General features: G+C 47.9%; 1 protein-coding gene across 2 annotated transcripts in view; it reads right to left on the bottom strand.

Moving 5' to 3' along the window:
- PEMT (phosphatidylethanolamine N-methyltransferase) overlaps nucleotides 1–19033 on the bottom strand; it is a 99630-nt gene extending 80597 nt beyond the window's left edge. The window contains exons 1-3 of one of the 2 annotated variants that reach the window (XM_073648495.1): nucleotides 18931–19033; nucleotides 17021–17128; nucleotides 2152–2267 (exon numbers count right to left, since the gene is read on the bottom strand). In XM_073648495.1, coding sequence (XP_073504596.1) covers nucleotides 2152–2267; nucleotides 17021–17116 — 212 coding nt within the window. In that variant the 5' untranslated portion in view covers nucleotides 17117–17128; nucleotides 18931–19033. Of the gene's footprint in view, nucleotides 1–2151; nucleotides 2268–17020; nucleotides 17129–18815 lie in introns of both variants that reach the window. The other variant, XM_073648494.1, reaches the window with a different exon arrangement.
- Nucleotides 19034–24789: the final 5756 nt, after the last annotated feature.

Raw genomic sequence — 24789 nt, 5'->3', positions numbered from 1 at the left:
CTACTATAATACTGCCTCCTATGTACAAGAATATAACTACTATACTACTGTCCCTGTGTACAAGAATATAGCTACTATAATACTGCCCCTATGTACAAGAATATAACTACTATAATACTGCTCCTATGTACAAGAATATAACTACTATAATACTGCTCCTATATACAAGAATATAACTACTATAATACTGCCCCTATGTAGAAGAATATAACTACTATAATACTGCCCCTATATACAATAATATAACTACTATAATACTGCCCCTATGTACAAGAATATAACTACTATAATATTGCTCCTATGTACAAGAATATAACTACTATAATACTGCTCCTATATACAAGAATATAACTACTATAATACTGCTCATATATACAAGAATATAACTACTATAATACTGCTCCTATGTACAAGAATATAACTATTATAATACTGCCCCTATGTACAAGAATATAACTACTATAATACTGCCCCTATATACAAGAATATAACTACTATAATACTGCCCCCTATGTACAAGAATATAACTACTATAATACTGCCCCTATGTACAAGAATATAACTACTATAATACTGCTCCTATATACAAGAATATAATTACTATAATACTTCCCCCTGTGTACAAGAATATAACTACTATAATACTGCTCCTATATACAAGAATATAACTACCATAATACTGCTCCTATATACAAGAATATAACTACTATAATACTGCCCCTGTGTACAAGAATTTAACTACTATAATACTGCCCCATGTACAAGAATATAACTACTATAATACTGCTCCTATGTACAAGAATATAACTACTATAATACTGCTCCTATGTACAAGAATATAACTACTATAATACTGCCCCCTATGTACAAGAATATAACTACTATAATACTGCCCCCTATGTACAAGAATATAACTACTATAATACTGCCCCCTATGTACAAGAATTTAACTACTATAATACTGCCCCTATGTACAAGAATATAACTACTATAATACTGCCCCTATGTACAAGAATATAACTACTATAATACTGCCCCCTATGTATAAGAATATAACTACTATAATACTGCCCCCTATGTACAAGAATATAACTACTATAATACTGCTCCTATGTACAAGAATATAACTACTATAATACTGCCCCTATGTACAGGAATATAACTACTATAATACTGCCCCTATGTATAAGAATATAACTGCTATAATACTACCCCTATGTACAAGAATATAACTACTATAATACTGCTCCTATGTACAAGAATATAACTACTATAATACTGCCCCCTATGTACAAGAATATAACTACTATAATACCGCCCCCTATGTACAAGAATATAACTACTATAATACTGCCCCCTATGTACAAGAATTTAACTACTATAATACTGCCCCTATGTACAAGAATATAACTACTATAATACTGCCCCCTATGTATAAGAATATAACTACTATAATACTGCCCCCTATGTACAAGAATATAACTACTATAATACTGCCCCTATGTACAAGAATAACTACTATAATACTGCCCCTATGTACAAGAATATAACTACTATAATACTGCCCCCTATGTATAAGAATATAACTACTATAATACTGCCCCCTATGTACAAGAATATAACTACTATAATACTGCTCCTATGTACAAGAATATAACTACTATAATACTGCCCCCTATGTACAAGAATATAACTACTATAATACTGCCCCCTATGTATAAGAATATAACTACTATAATACTGCCCCCTATGTACAAGAATATAACTACTAAAATACTACCCCTACGTAAAGGAGAGTAACTAATGTTAGGTCGGTCAGTTATCTGGTTCCTCACTGGTTATCTCGGTTTCTCCTTTCCTTGGTCTTGCTCCAGAATAGGATTCTCAGCTCTGGTAATTACTCAGCACAGTGAATGTGAAGGCCAACATCCACGTCCCACAACTAAAAATCAATAATCAAAGATAAGACTGAACGGAGGCAAAGAGCATTCAACTCAATGACGAGCCTAAAGAGTAACCACATTTTTCTTTCCCCATAAATCAATAGTGCACATGGAAATAACTAAGATATCTGTTCATAGAAAGCATTTGATAAAAACACATTGCAACCATCAACCAGTATACGTCACAGGTCACACTGCATGGCCTTACCAGTGACTCCTGAAGATGGCCAGACATATTATAAGAGCCCCCAAGATGTAGCATGCAACGTATGGGGATCCAAAAATCCTGGAGAGCGCCTGTGTGTGGTACTCCCATCGTGCCACCTGTAGGGACAATAACCAATGTCATGATGTAGCCAAAAAAAAGCATAAATTGGCGGTATTACATGGACATGATGGCTGAGATTTATCATAACTGGCACATCTTGGGCCGTCCTCTACCTTTACACTGCGCATGCATTTATGTGGAATAGATTGCGGAATAGATCAGCACTAGACTGCCTTTTTGGCTTCATGTAATGGTGCTAGCAGTGATATTATATTAGCACCGTGTGGCGGTATTATATGAAGACTATGATTAAGATTTATCATAACTGGCATATCTTAGGCTGTCCTTTAGCTTCGCACTACGCATGGCACAGATGTTGCACAAATGTGGAATAGATCAGGACCAGGCTGTACTTTTGGCTTTATCTAAAGGCTATAGCAGTGGTATTATATTGGCACTGTGTGGCGGTATTATATGAACACTATGATCATAACTGTTAGATCTTGGGCTGTCCTCTACCTTCGCACTGCGCATGAGCCAGGTGCTGCACGAATGTGGAATAGATCAGCACTAGACTGCCTTTTTGGCTTTATGTAATGGCTATAGCAGTGATATTATATTGGCACCGTGTGGTGGTATTATATGAACACTATGATCATAACTGGTACATTTTGAGTCGTCCTCTACTTCACACTGCGCATGCGCCAGTTGCTGCATTTATGTGGAATAGATCAGCACTAGACCGCCTTTTTGGCTTCATGTAATGGTGCTAGCAGTGATACTATATGGGCACCGTGTGGCAGTATTTTATGAATGCTATGATTAAGATTTATCAGAACTGGCATATCTTAGGCTGTCCTTATGCAAGCGCCAGATGTTGCACAAATGTGGAAGGCTGTAGCAGTGGTATTATATTGGCACTGTGTGGCGGTATTATATGAACATATGCAAAAAAAACTGGAAGAAACACAGTTAGGTCCGCCCTTTTGATTCTTTACGGGTAGTTTTCGCAATTTATAACTTTATATATATTTTTTTATGTTCCCTTCCTGGGAGCGACAGCGGTTTAGGAACGGTATATTTGATAAATTTCCCTTATGCTGTCCCGCACACGTTTGATACCACTGCTGCATGTGATCTATTGTCCTCATGTGACTTTGGTGGCGTGACAACCTGCGGCCGGGCATCACCCCGAGCAGCATCCTTGTATTATGATGCCACCGTATCTCCAGCACGAGGGTTCTTGTCTCCGCTTGTGTGCACAATAAGGAGATTGCCTATTTCCCATCTATCAATCCGGGACAGGCTGCATTTCCCTAGATACAACTTCTGTTTATTAGCCAAACCTCGGGTATCCAAGCAGATGCCCCAACGCCTATTGGGTAGGTCGGGCGCCGGCTGCGTCACTCACGAGTTCCTCTGCACCGTCCCATACAAATGGGCACAATGCAGCTAATCAGCTGATTACCTGAAACAGGACAATGGGCACTTACTGTAAAAAGAGAAAAAAAGTAATAATAAACCCCCAAAAAGCAAATAACCCGGAGCGGGCACAGGGGCCACCTCGCTGTGACAACAGGAGTTAAGGCTCCCAAACTTATCACCGTTCATGGCCGCACAATAGAAGGGGAAGAGGCAAAGAAGGAGCTGCCTGCCTGAGCGAGCACAGACCTGGCACACGAATGCCATGCCCTTGGAAACCACTTCGGCCAATTCCATTGTAGCAAAATCTCAGCTGTGCAATCAGGTCAGATTTTACCTTCTTCATCATATCCATTCATTGGTGAAACAGTTGCAAAACTGTAAAAAAAAAAAAGTGAAGATCCTGGTGATATCGGTCACGTGGGTCTCGGCGCCCCGAGGGCGCCAGGGCCGGGCGGACCCTCCCCATCTTCTCGTATAGATGTCAGTGCAGATTTTCCTAGAATTCTGTCCTATGTGATACATGGAAATGAACCGGAGCCGAGACCCCACAACACAGGTGCGACTGCAACTATTCCCATAAAGTCTCGGGCCATAAACCGGAATCTTATGGGGTCATAAAAGTGGGGCCCCTACTATTTTGCAAAGGCCCGTTAAGATCTCTGCCCACGTTTTGTTTATTTTTACCTTTAACCCCTTCAGGACCAAGTCAGACTCGTCTTGAGCCCCTTATCCGGTCCCAGACTCCTTCCATAGTGATGGCAATCAAGAGAATTTTATTTATTTATTTTTTTTTTTACTTGATTTGCAAAAAAATCATTTTTGCAATTGGTTTTCATTAAAACTTTTGCACTATTTGCCATTCCATATCCTCTAACTACTGATGGCTGAAAAATGAGTTAACTGAGAAACTATGAGTGAGCTCCCAGGAGAAAATTCTAACTGCTCATCTTCATCCTTCTCAGACGATGTATGATCACATGAACTTTGTGGTCATGAAATCAAGTGAGAGGAGCTAAGAAGACTTTCTAAACTCTCTGGTGGATTCTCAGTTAACTCATTCTGAAGTGATCAAAGTTTTAATGAAACCCAATGACAAAAAAATGCATTTTAGTAAAAAAAAAAAAATGTATTTTTTTTACTTTTAATTGCAGATAAAGCAATTAAAAAATAAGTTTGCAGAAGTGTACCTACCCTTTAACATGAGTTAATATTAGTGAGTGCGGGGAACACCAGGTGTTATGGAAGTTCACGCTGTACAGATATGAGCCGCTCACCGCGTCGTGTACTGTGGGTGTTACCCAATGACATATGGCAGCTGTCTGTGCCGCGTCCCTGAGTCTGGTAGGAAACACCAGGTGCACCAGGTTTCGACACAGGTACTTCTGTCCAAGCCAGGCTGAGCGGCAGGATCCCGGCTTCTTTCACGTGCAAAAGTGTCTGATACGTGAGCACCCATCAGTGGGATCTCCGATCAGACCCCGCATTGCCTAATGGACCTTGCAATAGCGATTAATTAATAATTAGACTGCAAATATCTACCTGCCCTCTCCTATAATAGCTGACTGACCTCCAATTTTCTGATACAAAGCTCCTAATCCACACTATAGACAGATTTAAATAATATAAAATTAGTTTGCCAGCAGCCAACACCAGGGGGAGCTTGTGAGTTTACTGCATACATCACTTGAGCTCCCCCTGGTGGATTCCTGGCACATTACTTCCCCAGAAAAACAGAAAATTCTAAGTCATTTTTACACATATTTGCCCACAGTCAAGCAGAATATTTTCCAGCTGATCTGATTTATGCTCAGGCACCGGTAATCAGAAGGGGTGATCGGTAATGACCAGTTGTTTTTACCTACCTGTCTTTTTCTTCTGTTTTGACCGGTACAATATCATAGCTGCACGGGTCACATGATGACACGCGTATAGTGACATTTGGCTGACCGGCTACCAGTGCACATCATCATTTAGCAATGTGCTGGTTAGCATCTCAGCCGCTGGAAGTTTCCTGCAAAATCCGAGAGCTCTGTAAATATCAGCCAAAAAAAAGGGGGAAAAAAATGGCCTGAAAAGAAATAATTGCCCCATTAAGAATCTAATTGTGGAACCAACGCGCTTCTGTCCAGGTCAGGACAACGGTCTTGTGTCTGCATGGATGACTGATGTCTCATCACGGAGCAGTTACTTGGCAGTTAGGAGTCTCGTCCATGGCTGGGCTTATCTGGTTTGCGGCTGTATGGTCAAGGCCCTGATGATAGAAGAGCCGGAGCGAGCGGAGGTCAGGGTGATGTGTGCATCTCAGAACCAGAACAGACGGATGAGCGTGTGCCAATACTAGTAATCATAAGAATGCAGTGGAGACTGTCCCAAAGAAATCGTCCCAAACTGAGTATGTTTTCTGGTCCAAAATCATACAGATCTGTGAGCCCGACGGCCACGCTGGTCTCCTCTCCTCCTGGTCTCCTCTCCCCTCCCGATGGCCATGCTGGTCTCCTCTCCTCCTTCCTGGTCTCCTCTCCCCTCCCGATGGCCACGCTGGTCTCCTCTCCTCCTGGTCTCCTCTCCCCTCCCGATGGCCACGCTGGTCTCCTCTCCCCTCCCGACAGCCACACCGGTCTCCTCTCCCCACCCGATGGCCACGCTGGTCTTCTCTCCCTCCTTCCCCCAATGGCCACGCTGGTCTCCTCTCCTCCTGGTCTCCTCTCCCCTCCCGACAGCCACGCTGGTCTCCTCTCCCTCCCTCCCCCGATGGCCACGCTGGTCTCCTCTCCCTCCCTCCCCCGATGGCCACGCTGGTCTCCTCTCCTTTCCCCACGATGGCCACGCTGGTCTCCTCTCCTTTCCCCACGATGGCCACGCTGGTCTCCTCTCCTTTCCCCACGATGGCCACGCTGGTCTCCTCTCCTTTCCCCACGATGGCCACGCTGGTCTCCTCTCCTTTCCCCACGATGGCCACGCTGGTCTCCTCTCCTTTCCCCACGATGGCCACGCTGGTCTCCTCTCCTTTCCCCACGATGGCCACGCTGGTCTCCTCTCCTTTCCCCACGATGGCCACGCTGGTCTCCTCTCCTTTCCCCACGATGGCCACGCTGGTCTCCTCTCCTTTCCCCACGATGGCCACGCTGGTCTCCTCTCCTTTCCCCACGATGGCCACGCTGGTCTCCTCTCCTTTCCCCACGATGGCCACGCTGGTCTCCTCTCCTTTCCCCACGATGGCCACGCTGGTCTCCTCTCCTTTCCCCACGATGGCCACGCTGGTCTCCTCTCCTTTCCCCACGATGGCCACGCTGGTCTCCTCTCCTTTCCCCACGATGGCCACGCTGGTCTCCTCTCCTTTCCCCACGATGGCCACGCTGGTCTCCTCTCCTTTCCCCACGATGGCCACGCTGGTCTCCTCTCCTTTCCCCACGATGGCCACGCTGGTCTCCTCTCCTTTCCCCACGATGGCCACGCTGGTCTCCTCTCCTTTCCCCACGATGGCCACGCTGGTCTCCTCTCCTTTCCCCACGATGGCCACGCTGGTCTCCTCTCCTTTCCCCACGATGGCCACGCTGGTCTCCTCTCCTTTCCCCACGATGGCCACGCTGGTCTCCTCTCCTTTCCCCACGATGGCCACGCTGGTCTCCTCTCTTTTCCCCACGATGGCCACGCTGGTCTCCTCTCCTTTCCCCACGATGGCCACGCTGGTCTCCTCTCCTTTCCCCACGATGGCCACGCTGGTCTCCTCTCCTTTCCCCACGAGGGCCACGCTGGTCTCCTCTCCTTTCCCCACGATGGCCACGCTGGTCTACCCCCCCCCTACGATGGCCATGCTGATTCCCCCCCCCCCCACGATGGCCATGCTGGTCCCCTACCCCCCCCCCCCCCACGATGGCCATGCTGGTCCCCTATCCCCCCCACGATGGCCATGCTGGTCTCCACCCCCCCCCCCACGATGGCCACGTTGGTCTCCACCACCCCCCACGATGGCCATGCTGGTCTCCACTCCCCCCACGATGGTCTCCTCCTCCCCCCCCCCCCACGATGGCCATGCTGGTCTCCACTCCCCCCACGTTGGTCTCCTCCCCCCCCCGACGATGGCCATGTTGGTCTCCTCCTCCCCCCCCCCACGATGGCCATGCTGGTCTCCTTTCACCCACACTACCAGTCTTATTACTCCCTGATCTCCAGAGAGGCTGCCACGGGCCACTGCTGGATTCTGGGCAATTCGGGGATTTGAAAACAGTCCCTTTAAACAATGACTTATTTATCAGGAATATTACATACAGCGGTAATATAATAGGCATTGTGCTAAGTATTAAGCCGCCTTAACCCAAGGGATGTTGGTAAAAATCCGCTAGGCACCGGGGACGTCACCGCTAATCCGCTAGGCACCGGGAACGTCAACGCTAATTCACTAGAAATTTTGCATCGCAATAACTGGAAAGTTGACATTTACTGATATAATTACTCCCCTCTCCCCCATTATGTATATTTGGGAACAAGTGTTAGTATTAGCCCCAGTCTCCCATCACATTGGCTGCAGTGAACGTTCATCCACTTATGAATGACGACTTGCAGGAAATAACCTGCAGATTTTCTGATTCTGTTGGCAATTTCTGCATCACATAGGAATGAACCGATGGGGAGGGGGGAGCGACCTTGTCTTCACATGACGGCCGGTCTGACGAACAGAACACAAGTCGCATATTAATTTGTAAGGTAATGATATGTGTACAGAAAAATCCTTAATGAGTTTATTTTTATCTGTTCTCTCTGGAAACCTGCGGCAGGAACGATGAGAGCGGGGCCGCGACTGATGAGATAACGACATGCGCCGCACATCGCCCGCACGCTCGGCCCTCGGACACTAATTGGCCGCTCAGGCAATCTTGCTCGCTTGTTATTGAGCCGGGGCCGAGCGTTCTTGTTAGCGAGCGGCACAAACATGCAGTGCTCTCATCGTATAATTGCTTAGATACAGGATCACAAAGTAAACCAGGCGCTAATATATGTGTGCGCAGAGCGGCCCCATCCCTGAAGACCCTGCTTTCAAGTGGGACTCCACCGAACGTGGACGGAGGGGGAAATATCTGCAGCAAAATCAATTAGGGTGAACTGTAAAATCTGCTGGGAAAATCCTTGGCCAAAAAAAAAAGGTCAGATAGCTGCTGTACAGCTGTGTAGTCTGGACCGCCCCCTCACACCTACTGCAGGCCAGAAAGGGGCGGTCCAGACTACACACTAAGGATTTCACTCAACATGCGACTGTCAATATTTAATAATGTCTTCTGCAGACCCTTTACAGCCTCGATCCTAGGGGGGGGGGTGCGCTATAATTTGGCTTTATCTACATATAAAACTTACTGATCATTGTGGGTCTGACCATGGGGGCCCATAGGGATCCTGTGAATGGAGCAGAGGTGCGCATGCTTGGCCTCCATTGAATGACGGAAGTAGAAAAGCATGCGCACCACTGCTCCATCCAGGACAAGGCAGCAGAGTACTGTTCTAGGAGGAAAGACCCCCAGCAATCATCTTGTGGATAAGGGGATTACTTTATTTAGTGTTTTGTTTTTTTTTTGGGGGGGGGGGGGGGAATAAACCTTTGGATACCCATTCTTGATAGTTATCACAGCTGAGGGTTTGCTACAACTGCATCTAGATTAGACTACAGTCTATAAGCTAGAGCTCTGTTCACACTCGTGTGATTGCTAGTCCCGTCAGGCTTGGGGGCATTCTTCTTAACTTTGCCGAAAACCAGAACCCCGAAAGTCAAAGGCTTACTTATAAATCGATGCCATGATGCCAATGTGAACACAGGCTGAATACACCAGCATCACAAATCTCTGCCCTGTTCTGATCGCTTGCTACAATTCAGATTGCTTTGTGCCGTTGCTTTCTAGTAAGTGTTTTATCTCATCCCGGAGCTGGATTCACAGTTACACAGTTCAGTACTGCTGTATAATGTCCTCCATGCTGCTGCTCATGAACATGTGCTATATAGAGACAGGAGAGCAGGAATCCCTCATGTCTGGGTGTGCTGTGTATGGGAGACATCATAGCAGCTGGTCTCATCTCACCAGCTCAGAGACAACTGAAAATTAGAGAGAGCCTGCAGAGGGGAAACGTGGTGAAAATGCAAGTCACCTAATGGCCAGAAATAGTGTTATGTACACACATGACAGCCATGCACTGAAATGCAAAGTATATTAGGAAGTTGCAGCACTCTCTCTTATACAGAGGTGACTTATTAGGAGTAATGAATTTTTATCATTTCCATGCATTTCATGCCGGAGGTCGTCCCGCCTGACACTTTCCAGAGAAAGACAGATTGGACTACTGGGTCTCTCCGGACGCACGTTCAAGGCGGCTCGTCAACATCTGCCCGAGATACTAGAATGAGTTTTGTAGAAGAAGTAGAAGCGGCCCAGGGACGACCACAGGGGACTTCACCATCAGCAACACTTGACGAGGGTTAAAGGGCAACTCCCAGAGGCCCGAGACACTGCACGTACAGATCCAACATTGCTAAACTGCTGCAAGCCCCCAGAGATCCCAAAGTCCTGTGTAAAAGGATTGGTAGTGAACATGCACACCCACTGCTCCATTCACTTCTATTCTAGTGTGCATTTCTGACCATTTAATTCTAAGAATAAGGAGGTGCAAGATTCTGTTCCTCCCCCATACTTTAAACTGCAGCTTTGCCAGTCGAGTATTACGATAGTTAACCTATGAAACGGATCTTTCATCATCTAGATCAGGGTTCCCCAACTCAGTCCTCAAGGCCCACCAACAGGTCATGTTTTCAGGATTTCCTTAGTATTGCACAGGTGATGTAACTATTGCCTGTGCAGGTGATGTAATTATCACCTGTGCAATACTAAGGAAATCCTGAAAACATGACCTGTTGGTGGGCCTTGAGGACTGGAGTTGGGGAACCCTGATCTAGATGACCCGTTGCAAGCAGGTAATCTTCACAGGAATCTATAATGAAACAATCAACCATGCCTCCTCTTAAAGGGATTGTCCAGATAGTTTTAAAATAAACCATAGAAAGAACAGGACTCCTCCTGTGCCCTCTGCACCCATCAGTCCTGAGCTTGCATGCTGTGATACCATTCTATCCAGTGATGTAACATTCTATGGTCATGTGACAATGTCATGTGACTTCCTCATCCAATGGCTCCATAAATGTGGAAAGTCGGCATTTAAGCAGCTTTTAAAGGGACAACATTGAATAAATTCATTGAAAACTATATATCCCTGAGCTCAGCGTCCCCCCCTCCATCTTACGTCACCTTCACATAGGGACATGACAGAGCCACTTTAAAATCGCCCAAACCCTGGATAATCTTTGCTACTTAAAGGGGTTCTGCATGAAAATTACTTTTAAAAAAGGTATTGGAATAGCTGAAAAATACGTTATACACCCACACATGGATTTCCCGTTGCGCCACAAGTATGTAAACGTCGGACCCCGTCACCCCAAAAGGTGTATAACCTCTGGCCCTGTCACTCCTCTGAATCTTCCCCCATCACCTATGAGTGATATTATTGAGAAGTGGTAGGAACAGCAGCCACAAAGTGGAGACCCCGTAATGTTACAGAGCGGGGGGCCGAGTGCTGAGGAGCAGAAAATTCACCAGCGCTCTGCTGACTCCATAACTGCAGAGTCCAGACATCCTCTGGTATCCGCACAAACACTGCGCCCCAGCCTGGAGCTTCATGGCTGTACATCACCAAGCACAATCCTTAGCGTCGGATGGAGTGGTGTAAAGCCGCCACCTCTGGACTCTGGAGGAGACGTGTTCTGTGCAGTGACGGATCGCACTTCTCTATCTGCGTCTGATGGAGGGGTCTGGGTTTGGTGATTCCAGGAGGACGTTACCCCCTGACTACATTGTGCCGCTGTACAGATGGTGGAGGAGGATAATGCTCTGGGCTGTTATCAGGGGGCGGCCTCGGCCTTAGTTCTTAATTCTTCAGCACAAGACATTGTGGCTTCAGCTTTGTGGGAACAGTTTGGGGTTCGCCCTTTCCTGTTTCCCATGACTGCGCCCAGTGCACAAGCTCCATACAGACATGGAGGGGAGGTTTGGTGACCGGCCGCACAGAGCCCGGACCTCAGCCTCATCTTAGAATGGAGATTGTGAGCCCGGCCTCTCCTCAACATCAGGGTCTGACCTCACAAATGCTCTTTGGGACAAAGGGGCAAAAATTCCCACTAATCTGGTAGAAATCCTCCCTAGAAGAGCAGAAGCTGTTATATCTGCAGAGAGACGACTCCATATTAATGTCTATGGATGTAGAATGGAGGTGAGAGAAGCTCCTGTGGAGGGGGCATATACTTTTCTCTATATAGTGCATCTCTGGTTAGCAGACAGTGGTAATGCGAGGTTCAGGGACTCGGTGATCGGGGACTCAGGTGCAGACATGAAGCTTTTACTTGGAAAGAACAGACTCATAAAACACAGGCGGAAAAACAAAGTGGAGCGAGTTCATGTTTCTGAAGGCTGCAGGAAGACGCTGTTCATGTACCCACAGTACAAAACCACAGTGTCAGCTCCATACACCCGGAGGAACACACAGATCTTGCTCGTCCTCTCTTACAGTTTCTGTCCCTGTGGAGAAATCCTGCAGCCGCAAGTTCCTGGAGTCCAAAACCTTCAGCGCGGTCTGAAAAGGGGAACTTTAAGCATCAAATAAAAGGGATTAAAGGGTCAACTACAGATATTCACGGATTATAACTTGAGGAGACCAGAGTTCCCTTTAAAGGCCCCAATTTTTTCATGATATAAAAGTTAGCAGCATCGACCAATTTTGGCAGGATCTGTCAACTGTATAATGTATATGGGGGAGGGGGGGGGTTGCCGATTCGGAAATTTCAATGGCTGATCCTTTTATTGTTGAGTCTGGCAGGAACCCACACAGAGAACACGGGGGGGCTCAGCCGAACCGAACGTTCCCGGTTATGGAGGAGTCGAACGATCATTCAACCGATTGCTGTCTACTGTGTATGGCTAGCTTTAGTCTAGAACTTCATGGCGGGGATCATTGTAAAATTGGAGCCTTAAAAGGTAATTCCAGAAGTATTGAGCAGTGTATCTGTGATTCCAGCTCTGAAGTCTCTATGTAGAACGTGTTCAGGAGCAGCAGCAGCATGGAGGAGATTATACAGCTGTACTGAGCAATGTAGTTGTGATCCCAGCTCAGCAGTCTCTGTAGAATATGTTCAGAAGCAGCAGCAGCATGGAGGACATTATACATCAGTACTGAGCAGTGTAGGTGTGATTCCAGCTCTGTAGTCTCTATGTAGAACGTGTTCAAAAGCAGCAGCGAGGAGGACATTATACAGCTGTACTGAGCAATGTAGCTGTGATTCCAGATCTGCAGTCTTAATGTAGGATATGTTCAGAAGCAGCACAGTGGACATTATACAGCTGTAATAAACAGTGTTGCGGCAATTCCAGTTGTGTAGTCTATGTAGAACATGTTCAGAAGCAACAGTAGCATGGAGGACATTATACAGCAGTACTGAGCATTGTCGCTATGATTCCAGCTCCGCAGTCCTTATGTAGATTATGTTCAGAAGAAGTATGGAGGACATTATACAGCTGTACTGAGCAGTGTAGCTGTGATTTCAGCTCTGGGATAAGAAAAAAAACACTTAGTAGAAAACAGCAGCATGGTCTGTCTCTCTGGTTTGGTTTATGCAAAGTTTGCTAAAAACAACAGCAACTCTTTAGATCATTCCAGACGATAACCCTGGTGGAAGTTAGCGCCATCAAGATTATTGAAGCTAAAGGGACCATCATGGCACTTAGGTGCCCAAGTCATATTGATGCCCAACACAATATGAATGGAGGAATTAAAGTGACAACCCAAAAAAACACCAAGATATTCACTTTTTTACAACCAAGACTTTTTTCTCTTTTTATCTGGGAGATTAAAAATTTCCAAAATACACCATCTAGAAAACAGGAGGAAGAACATTATTTTCTATTAAGCCAGACGAGATGGCCCGAGCACCCAGAGTCGCGAGTCCTCGAGCAGCAGGTCATGTCCTGTGCGATGGGTATGACATGAACATCGAGCACCCACACCGCCCTCCGTCGGCCTTAACTTTGGCGCACAGCGGGTTAACTTACTTTTTTAATTTCGCATACAGCAGTTGAATGTTACTGCGGGGAAGGACAACCTGTACCTGCACAAGCTGCTGGAGCGGGGAGCTAATGACAAAATACAAATACAAAGCCGAAATCCAATCCCCCCGGCTGTACACATCACAAATCCGCAATCACTGGATGTACGCATCCTTCTAATTGCACTCGGGCAGCGGCTCTCCAGTCCCCCGACCGCAGCACATGGGATAGAGTTCCCTATTCTTAAGTAAGGGCGCACGCTGGAACATTTCCCAGGAATGGCAGGGCCGCCTGGAGCTATCGGGTGAACGGTCCGGTAATGGAGAAGAGCGCCTTGATCCCAATGTAACACACCAAGTGCTGAAGATGGGGAGGAGGAGGTAGTGCAGGGACAGCAACGTTGAGGAGGACACAAACATGATATGTGCAGACGCTGAACAAGCAGCAGATGCAGAAACATTGAGTTCTGGTGCACAACGGCGGTGCCTCCTCTCAACCTGCGGTCCTAACAATCCGTATCTCATACTTCTTTTTATAGTGGGAACTCAGTAGCCACGATGTATCAGATTCATATCTCAACCGGGGGTATTCTTACACAGGGGCTGAAGGAGATCACACACCATCTCTCTCCTATCCCTGCTGCAGCCTGTTAACTTCCCTGCCTCCATCAGCGCAAAGCCTGAAGAAGTGGGGGGGGGACTGCCTTACACGTTGCATCTCAGTATGGATTACAGCTACAGAGACTCTCAGCTTCAAAATGCGACAAAAATCGCCACTTTAGTCGTGACCTTTAACCCATGATATATCAGGTTGGGTCATGAGTTGATCAGCAATTCTGGTTTTCATATTCAAAATGAGCCCCGCATCATCTCTGTAGCTGCTATTCAGCCTGCAAAAACGCTCCTCTTCTTCATCCAATGTGAAGCCGACAGGAGGCAGCTGATGTGTGATCTCCTGCAAAGTAAAAAACATTTAAGAAAATATATATATCATGGGAAAAAAAAGTGAAAATAGACCTTTATTATTGGAAAAAATATATATATATACACACATTTATTATTGCCGTGTTTGTTGATCTATTAAACTAACTCTTCACTTAGCTCTCCAAGTGAATGCCCCGATCTAGGGCGCGTGCACGACTGACACTTCCACTTTCCTGACTTCTTGTAATAAAGCGTTCTGTAGAAATTTTTAGGGCGACACCACTTTTTCTTTTGTTCGTATGCAGCTCTGGCAGTGACTGGAGCACAGACACAATGTATCAGTGGCCCCTGCAGTGTATCGTCTTGCTCTGTACGATCCTACACACTTTTCCATCTCTACGTAATAGGAGCGAATATGAGCAGCGCGGCGGGTGCGGACAATCCCAGGGTGAAGGCCACCGGCCGGGAACATCTGCCGCCCCCCTGACCGAGCCTTCCGGGTCACGCTGAACGTATCGGGGACATGACGGGCTGAGATACACCGGATCCGGTTATACTTTATACCTGCACCATGTGCCGGGGTGGTACACATGCGGGAGGTGCTGCTGGCCAAAAATAGCACACCAATGATTAACTCCAGCACACTACACATAGATCATTTATAATGTGGTTAGTGCTGTGTGGTTCTATCAATCATGTTAGGCTTAGATACCGTAGCTCAGCAGGCAAATCCTCTAACCCCATTACAAGGGGATACTAGCTTCTAAACTGCCAAGTATCTAATCCCATCCTGGGTGATGCCGTGTATCTAATCTCATCCTGAGTGATGCCATGTATCTAATCCCATCCTGCGTGATGGAGTGTGTCGAACCACGTATCTAATCCCATCCTGGGTGAAAGCGTCTGCTGAGCTGTGTATCTTACCCCATCTTGCATGCCATCTTCCAAGTCATGTATCTAAGCCCATCCTGTGTGATACCATCTGCCGACCCGCGTATCCGATCCCGCCCCGCATGGTACCGTCTGCCGACCCGAGTATCAGATACCGTCCCGAGCATCAAATCCTGTCCCGCGTGATACCGTCTGCCGATCCGAGCATCAAATCCTGTCCCGCGTGATACCGTCTGCCGATCCGAGCATCAAATCCTGTCCCGCGTGATACCGTCTGCCGATCCGAGCATCAAATCCTGTCCCGCGTGATACCGTCTGCCGATCCGAGCATCAAATCCTGTCCCGCGTGATACCGTCTGCCGATCCGAGCATCAAATCCTGTCCCGCGTGATACCGTCTGCCGATCCGAGCATCAAATCCTGTCCCGCGTGATACCGTCTGCCGATCCGAGCATCAAATCCTGTCCCGCGTGATACCGTCTGCAGATCCGAGTATCAAATCCTGTCCCGCGTGATACCGTCTGCAGATCCGAGTATCAAATCCTGTCCCGCGTGATACCGTCTGCCGATCCGAGCATCAAATCCTGTCCCGCGTGATACCGTCTGCCGATCCGAGCATCAAATCCTGTCCCGCGTGATACCGTCTGCCGATCCGAGCATCAAATCCTGTCCCGCGTGATACCGTCTGCAGATCCGAGTATCAAATCCTGTCCCGCGTGATACCGTCTGCAGATCCGAGTATCAAATCCTATCTTCTGAGCCGCGTAGCTAATTTTATGTATCAGATATACAGCGCAGCAGACAGAATAAGTCTATCTTGTGTGATACTGTCTGCTGAGCTGCTAATACTCACACATGATTGGATTAGATACACTATCATACAGCACCGGCTTAGATACTCTTGCTCAGACACACATAATGTAAGTGTAGGGCTGTGGGATTATTTTGCATGGTATCACATATAATGGGCTCAGATACTTACTGCACAGAGTAATTGCATTATTATGTGACCCCCTCCCTGCCGGACAGGTGTCTGTACCATACCCGCTCCATCTGCTATGCAATGACACCAGCCTACACCCCCTCTGCCACGCTCTGCTGGGGCGGCAGATGCTCTTCGGTTGATCTAGATTTGGGAGATCGCTGTACACGGAGCAGCCGGGCATGCTGGTACATGTAGTCCACACCAGATCAGCTGGAGAGTCCCAGGTTAACTTTCTTAGTGTCTTAGGAGTTAGTGTATTTTGTATGCACGAGTTCAGGGTCCCGTTTCTGTGGTCACTACAAGCAGCTATGTGACTGCACAACGCTTTACATGCTGTACAACAGACTGCATCTCCACCCTGCACAGGCTTGTTTATGTCCTTACTATTCACACGCAGTCAGGGAAGCTTAGGGGAGACCTCGCTGAAGTTTCCGCTCCGACCAGGAGGGAAATACTCACCACGTTCCAGAACAGCGGGTTGAATATTATACAAGCCACCGCGAACAGGAAGTTGTAGTCCGTCAGGTCCATGTAGAGCGACAAGGCCGTCATCATGGATAGATCAATCTGCAAGAAGAAAGGTTAGATTTTTATCATAAGATACTGTGCTCCACATAGGCAGCAACCCACATTACAAAGCTAAGTAAAATTACGTGAGCTTTGTTATCTCAGTCTCTGCAGAGCACAGCACCCGATGACAAACAATCTGCACTGCTGCGCTCTGCATAAGCGGAGCCAGAGAGGAAAGTAAATGAGCAGGTAATGAGAACTAGGGTTAGGGCTAGGAATAGATTTAGGCTTAGGATAGCTTTAGCGTTAGGGCAAAGGATTGGTTTAGGCTTGGGGCTAGACTTTGAGCTAGTTAGGATTAGGGATAGGCTGAGAGCTAGGGTTAGGATTAGGGAATGGTTTAGTGTTAGGTACTACAAGTGCTTGGGGATAATGGGTTCGATACTGAGAAAGAACTGAGGGACTGATAATGGTTCACAGGTTAGGGAGTGCACAAAATATTTGCTTTGCCCAGGCATTATAATCCCATGCTGAGACACGAGGTACAAAGTGCCTCATGACTCAGCAAGCACAGCCAAACTGCCTATAAAACAGTGACAAGCCATTGGTAGAAATCAGAAGCCATACATTGCTTGCAGACTATCAGGTAGCTGCCTCCGAACTGAACAAAATCCCACAGCTCCAGGTTCGATCTGGACTTCATCCCCTGACGTCAGGTGCGATCCCAACTCAGCAAACTGACAACAGAATATTGTGATCCGATCCCACTTGTCTTGGTGATCATTGCATACATTGAAGCTGTTGCAGGAAGTTCTGTCTGCTATACATTAGACTGCCTCCCCATGCAGCACAGACTTATTAAAAGGGGTTGTCCAGCATCACTGGCCCCCAGCTTTAATGCGGAGGTGGACATCATAAGACCGCTGCAATCAGCTATAATAGACAGGACCATAAAGTGATAAGATGGGGATATCCCTTTAAAGAGGTATTGGCTTCATATATGCTGAGGTCTTTAAAGGGTTTGTCTGAAAATGACACATCAGAATTCAGATGGTTAAAAGTGAGACCCTTAATGATCATGCTGATAGAAAAAAAAAAACAAAGTGTTCATCCAAATCTACAGTACACACTTATATGATTAAAAGGTGTATAGGAAGACGTTATCACCTAGCCACAAGATCGGTGGGGGTCTAACTTAGGGGGCCCCTAATGATCACCAGAATCTGGAACTTTTAGGAGCAGGCGTGTGCAAGCACAAGCACCACTCAATTCATTCCTTATGTGAAAGCCTTCTCTGGCATCCCCACAGAAAATTAAATGAGTAGTTGTCGCATGTGCGCACTGATTGCTGGGATCTCATCGGCCAGACCAGACCCCCGCCGATCTTGATCCAACTGGCCAGCCGCAGAAGAGTGACGTAATCACCTTATTACACAAGATCTATGGTCACTTCCAATTTCGCAGCAGATGGCCTTGCAAGAGGGACTGTGGAAAAGTCTGATTGAGTGTGTTTAACCCCTTCCACCTATCCAACTCCTAATCACTTGGGGATAATCCCTTTAATTAAAGGGGGTGTCTATCTCCTGCCCAGCTTCCTCCTCCCCGTGCAGTGACCTCATTGTGACACAATCTGTGGCGCACCTTTATGGACGAGCCCTTCAACTGTAAATATGGGCAATACTAGCTGTCAGAAGAGAAGTATAACTAATAGTTATAAGGACACCATGGCGCATGCAGTAATTACCTTAGAGTAATCCAAATTACTGAACCCTCCACAGCAATCAGGGGCTACGTGTGCCAGCCTGGCCTACACTGTGTACAACTAAGACATGAACGGAGGCATCCCGGGGCTCACTGACCGGACACTGCGGCTCCTGTCACCAAACACGTGGACCGCTGTCAACTCTCACTCACTTCCGGGTTGCAAAAACGTAACTTGGATTCTGATTGGCTGAGTGGAATTCAGTGCAGCTAGTAGACGCTTTCTGATTGGCCGGCGGCGCGGTGTGCGAATGAGGGCGGGAACATCGTGTGCCGGCTCACACTGGTTGCTATGACAACGGCATCCATTAATCCTCTTTTTAATGGGGGAAATTAGTTTATGAGGGAATGTTGTGAAGTGAAATCAGCTTCTAATAAATCATATTATTCTGTGACATTACAGAGTGCCCCAGACAAAGCTGTGTTACCACAGAGAGACACATTGCTGCCCACTTCATACAATTCATGCCATTTATGTTTTGAGCAAAGCAGTAATATAAACTGGTAAAAGCGAAAAGTAATAATAATAAAAAATCCACAGTTGTATTTTTGTGAACTTCATGGCCAAAAGCTCAAGTTATGGGCAAAACATACCGACAAAATGGCCGCCCAGCGGATACGGCGTCGTTTTAGAATTAGACGCTATTTTGTCTATGGCAGGATTACGGTTTTTCTCGCTGCCTTTAGCAAAATTATAATAGTTTTTTGGGGAAATTTGTAACAAAGTTCAGTTTTATTCACTGAAAGCAAGCAGCAGTCTTAATGAATAAAGCTAAAGACGTCCGCCATGTCTAGACCTCCTTCATGGCTATGTTGGGGGTATATGCGCCCGATGTGCCTGCCAGCTTTAGCAAATCGCCTGCCGGGATACGATTAGCTTTATGGCACCAGGCAAAGACCCTTTTAGAGGCCATTTTCCCTTCAGGCCCATTTTATGCCAACTTTACTCAAGAAAAGTTCCTTAATGGCGGATTTCCTATAAGTTTTCCGAGTCTTCCCTGAGCCCCCGCTGTCTCCTCTTTTTTTTTTCTGGAAAAGTTGGCATAAAGCATAAAGGTTTAGGGTATAATGGACCTTGTTTTTCCATACAGGGGGATCCCCGGAAAAAAAATCCATATGCCATGTAATTTACTTATTTACAATGAGCAACATATATAACATAAGTGTTTGCCCGTTTTGGTGCTATATGTTGGCCATACACGTTGAGGCGTTTCTTGATTTATATGAGCAAAAATCATAAAGGATCGGGATTCCCCAATTTATGCAATTAAGGCCGAATTCAGGCGTCCGTGCTAAATAGGCATATATGGAGCTGTATGGTTCGGATTGGGAGATCCCTGGCCCCTACTCGGATGTTTGATGTCGCCCAATCAAGGGTTAATTCATACGTGCCAACTTTGAGGCATGGGACGGAACTTGAAGGTCATGGACCCCCATCTATCACGGGTCTGGTCTTCATGTATCGGCCAAAGGGACCTTTAGAGCCCCCCAGCACCTGCACCCACTATAGATAGCCCCCTGTGGCAGAGCCCCAAGGCCTTCTCCCAGGCAGCGGTGGAGCACCCCTTGAACTGGCAGCCATTTTGCAGAAGACTTTATTAGCATCCATTAATTTGAGACGTTGGGGACTGAAGGAATCCCGTAATGGTACAAAAAATTGAGAATGTTTTGACTGTGCACAGAAGTTCGGCACGCTGCATTTACTGTCACCGCCGCTATGTACCCGTACGGGTCGTCTGGATCACAATCTCTTTTTTCTCTGTCTTTTCCTCGTGTCACGTTGCCCTTTTCATTCACCCTATCTCCCCCGTGCAGGGGATGGGTGTTTACCCAGCTGCCCCCATTCTCGGTGTCTGCGATTCCACGTGTGACTCTCTGACGTGGTGTTTTGATGAGTTTCGCTCCCGTGTGTTTGTACAAGGTTATGTTTTGAAGACTTTCACTTTGCCGACTCCAAGGCCTTTTAGTTACTTTACAAGTGAGAGATAAGTCAATTTCTGGCTGATATATATCCAAACCGAATAGGTATTTTTATCTGTCTAGAAGTTTGCAAATTTGTTTTAAAGGTGGATCTGTCACTTGCCGTAAATATGTAATTTTATTGATTTATTTTAACTTGGTGTAAATGCCGCTGTTCTCCCGAATCCGGTGATGTTTTTCTCTTGTTCCTACGCCTCTCCAGTCCTGAGATATGGCTCCCTCTTCCCTTTATATAAATCATGTATTTTTAGCCAAGTGGGCATAGTTCTCAGCTATTCTCTTTGGGCGTCTTCTTCAGAGCCAAGCCCAGTTGGCTGAAACCAACGTGTTTTTGTTCAGTGGTCTCCAATAGGGGGCACTTTAATAAGTGCAACTATTTATAATGGACAGTTTTTGGCTGCTCACAGTCCTCAGCCTACAAGTCTTTATACCCTTAACGGGTAACTAAATGCACACATATAACTTTTCAGTTCACACAAAAACAAATTTTAAATTTTCTTCTGTACCCTTACGGGTAACTATTTACATCGGACAGTCCTGGGCCACTCACAGTTGTTGACCTCCAAGTCTCTGGTTTTTGGAATAAATGCAGGCACTAAATAAAGGCATGTTATAAATAAAACACATATAACTTTTTAAACTTGCAATGTTTTTATACCCTTACCAGGTAACTATGTACAGTACTTTTCAGCAGTTCAATAATGGTGCTCCCTCCGAGGAAGCACCTGTCCACAATAGGCTGGCCCAGCCGGGTCATCAGCTCTAGGTGGCGAGGGTTTGCTCTCCTCCACCACCCTGTGGACATACGGCAGGGCCATGCAGGGCCGGCTCCAGGTTTTTCTGGGCCCCGGGCGAAAGAGTCTCAGTGGGCCCCTTTAACACATACCACGATTCATGATGCAGAGATACGGCGGAGAAATATATATATATATATATATTAGTACAATGCAAAGATTTCACTTCTTACATTACATGAGTGATATCTATTGTAAATTCCACAGTAGCTCAGAAACCGGCGAATCGCTCCACACAGTATACTGGCCCCCATATAAGGCTCCATACGGAATACTGGCCCCCATATAACGCTTCATACGGAATACTGGCCCCCATATAAGGCCCCATACGGAATACTGGCCCCCATATAAGGCTCCATGCGGAATACTGACCCCCATATAAGGCTCCATGCGGAATACTGACCCCCATATAAGGCTCCATGTGGAATACTGGCCACCCATATAAGGCTCCATACGGAATACTGGCCCCCATATAAGGCTCCATACGGAATACTGGCCCCTATATAAGGCTCCATATGGAATACTGGCCCCCATATAAGGCTCCATACGGAATACTGGCCCCCATATAAGGCTCCATACGGAATACTGGCCCCCATATAAGGCTCCATATGGAATACTGGCCCCCATATAAGGCTCCATACTAAATACTGGCCCCCATACGGAATACTGGCCCCCATATAAGGCTCCATACGGAATACTGGCCTCCATATAAGGCTCCATACGGAATACTGGCCCCCATATAAGGCTCCATACGGAATACTGGCCCCCATATAAGGCTCCATACGGAATACTGGCCCCCATATAACGCTCCATACAGGATACCGGTCCCCTTATAAAGCTCCATACAGGATACTGGCCCCCATATAACGCTCCATACAGGATACTGGCCCCCATATAACGCTCCATACAGGATACCGGTCCCCTTATAACGCTCCATACAGGATACTGGCCCCCATATAATGCTGCATGCAGGCTGTTACCCCCCACATAATGCCCCATACAGGCTGTCCCCCCCTTATAATGCTCCATGCAGGCTGTTACCCCCCACATAATGCCCCATACAGGCCCCCCCTTTTAATGCTCCATGCAGGCTGTTACCCCCCACATAATACCCCATACAGGCTGCCCCCCCCCTTATAATGCCCCATGCAGGCTGTTCCCCCTCACATAATGCCCCATACAGCCCCCCCCCTTTTAATGCTCCATGCAGGCTGTTACCCCCCACATAATGCCCCATACAGGCTGTTCCCCACCTTATAATGCCCCATGCAGGCTGTCACCCCTCCTCTTTATAATGACCCATGCAGGATGTCCCCCCCTCTTTATAATGCCCCATGCAGGCTGTTCCCCACCTTATAATGACCCATGCAGGCTGTCACCCCTCTTTATAATGCCCCATGCAGGATGTCACCCCCCCCCCTCTTTATAATGCCCCATGCAGGATGCCCCCCTCCCCTCTTTATAATGCCCCATGCCTCCATACATTAAAAAAAAAAAAAATCAAATACTCACCTCCCTTCTCCTCACCTGCTACCTGCTGCCCGCTGCTCGGGTCCGAACTCCAGCGTTGTCTGCGTCTTCCCGCTCAGCGCTCCCTGTGATGGCTCAGGGGAGGGCGCGGTGTAAAGGCGTTACCGCGCCCTCTGACCTCAGACGTCACAGGGAGCGCAGAGCAGGAAGACAGCTGATCTGCGGAGGCACGGGGAGAGGTAAGTATCCAGCTGCCGGGGCCCTGAGCAAGCAGCGGAGAAGGGCGGGCGCAGACACCGCTCTCCTCCGCCCATAGCCCAGCGGGGTGCGCGACCGCCAGTGGGCCCCTCTGCCTGCTCAGGGCCCCGGCATTTGCCCGGGTGCGCCGGGTGCTGACGCCGGCCCTGGGGCCATGAGTATCACTGGAGCCACGACCCCTGCTGGAGGGGCGGCCGCTCCGGCCTGAGCAGCGGCGGGCGCAAGTTGAGCATCAGGAGCGTTAACCGGTGCTCCGGCGTTTTGCTGATTGTCGGCCATGGTTGCGCCCCACCTAGTAAACCGTAGCCTACCTTCTTTGCTTTTATCGGGTAGGCCGCAGCTCCGCAGACGGCGGTCTCCTTCCAGGACCTAACGCTTCTTGGAGCTGCGTCAGAGCGCAAGGCGGGGCTTGGGCGTCGCGCACTACCAACGGTCATGCCTCTCTGGTTCCCGCGGTTAAGCCCCTCTTCTTCCCGCGCGGCGACGCGTTAATGGCGGTGATGTTCACCACAGTTCAAACACAGTTCAAATACGGCACACAGTACCCGGTGGCAACGGGCACGAAATCCTGTTCTTGATGCCAGGAAGAGTATGACTCGCCCAGGGGTATATGGGGGGAAACTCGGTGCCCGGGCCTTGACCTTCTATGGGATGTTACGGCAGTCGGCTCCCAGGTCCGTACCCTGGGGTCACTCTTTAAAAAAAGGGGATTTGTTAACAGTTTTGTCTCGTGACGTCACCTGTGGTCTCTGGTAATGGGTACCAGCGCTACTGCAGACCTCCGGGGGGTGATGGGATGGCAGCTGGGATGTTTCTGCCTCCCACATGCGGAGCGGGCCCCCGCGGCAGGGTTGATGGAAGGGATGCAGGTGAGAGGTGGCCCAGCCGGAACAGGGGAGAATAACAGACACGCAGACAGGGGTTCGCTTCAGTACCTTTACTGGTGTAGACGGCAGGTACGGTCCAGGGTACTTGATAGGAAGGGTGCTGTAGCGCTGGCGTCCCTGCCCTCTGCTAGGCAGGGACGCTGCTCCCCTCACCGCTCTGCTCCGTGCCCGGCGTCCTCTCCCCGCTCTGCTGTCAGCGCGCGCTCCTTCCCGGCGTCCTCCTCCCGCTCTGCTCTCAGCGCGCGCTCCTTCCCGGCCCCTGTGCTTAGGGCGCGCGCGCGCGCGCTCCCCTCCTCTTAAAGGGGCCGCGCGCGCCGTCCTAAGGAGTCCCCGGCCAATGGCCGGAGGACTTCATCATATATAAGGCACCTCCTCCAAAATGGAGGTGCCCGAGCAATGTTGTTTGCACCTGTGTCTCACCTGTGCTTCAGCCCTCAGGTCCCGTTGCCAGTTACCTGCCAGTTTCCTGCCAGTTTCCTGCTAGTTACCTGCCAGTTACCTGCCTGATTCCTGCCTGAATACTTGTTACCTGTCTGCCAGTCTGAGGTCCGACGGTCTGCCTTACTAC

The sequence above is a fragment of the Phyllobates terribilis genome, unplaced genomic scaffold (genome assembly GCF_046119375.1).
Source record: "Phyllobates terribilis strain yellow unplaced genomic scaffold, ASM4611937v1 Scaffold_9__5_contigs__length_417890890, whole genome shotgun sequence".
Taxonomy (NCBI): Eukaryota; Metazoa; Chordata; class Amphibia; order Anura; family Dendrobatidae; genus Phyllobates; species Phyllobates terribilis.
Note: the sequence above shows the minus strand (reverse complement) of the source record. Positions and strands in the feature narration are given on the sequence as shown.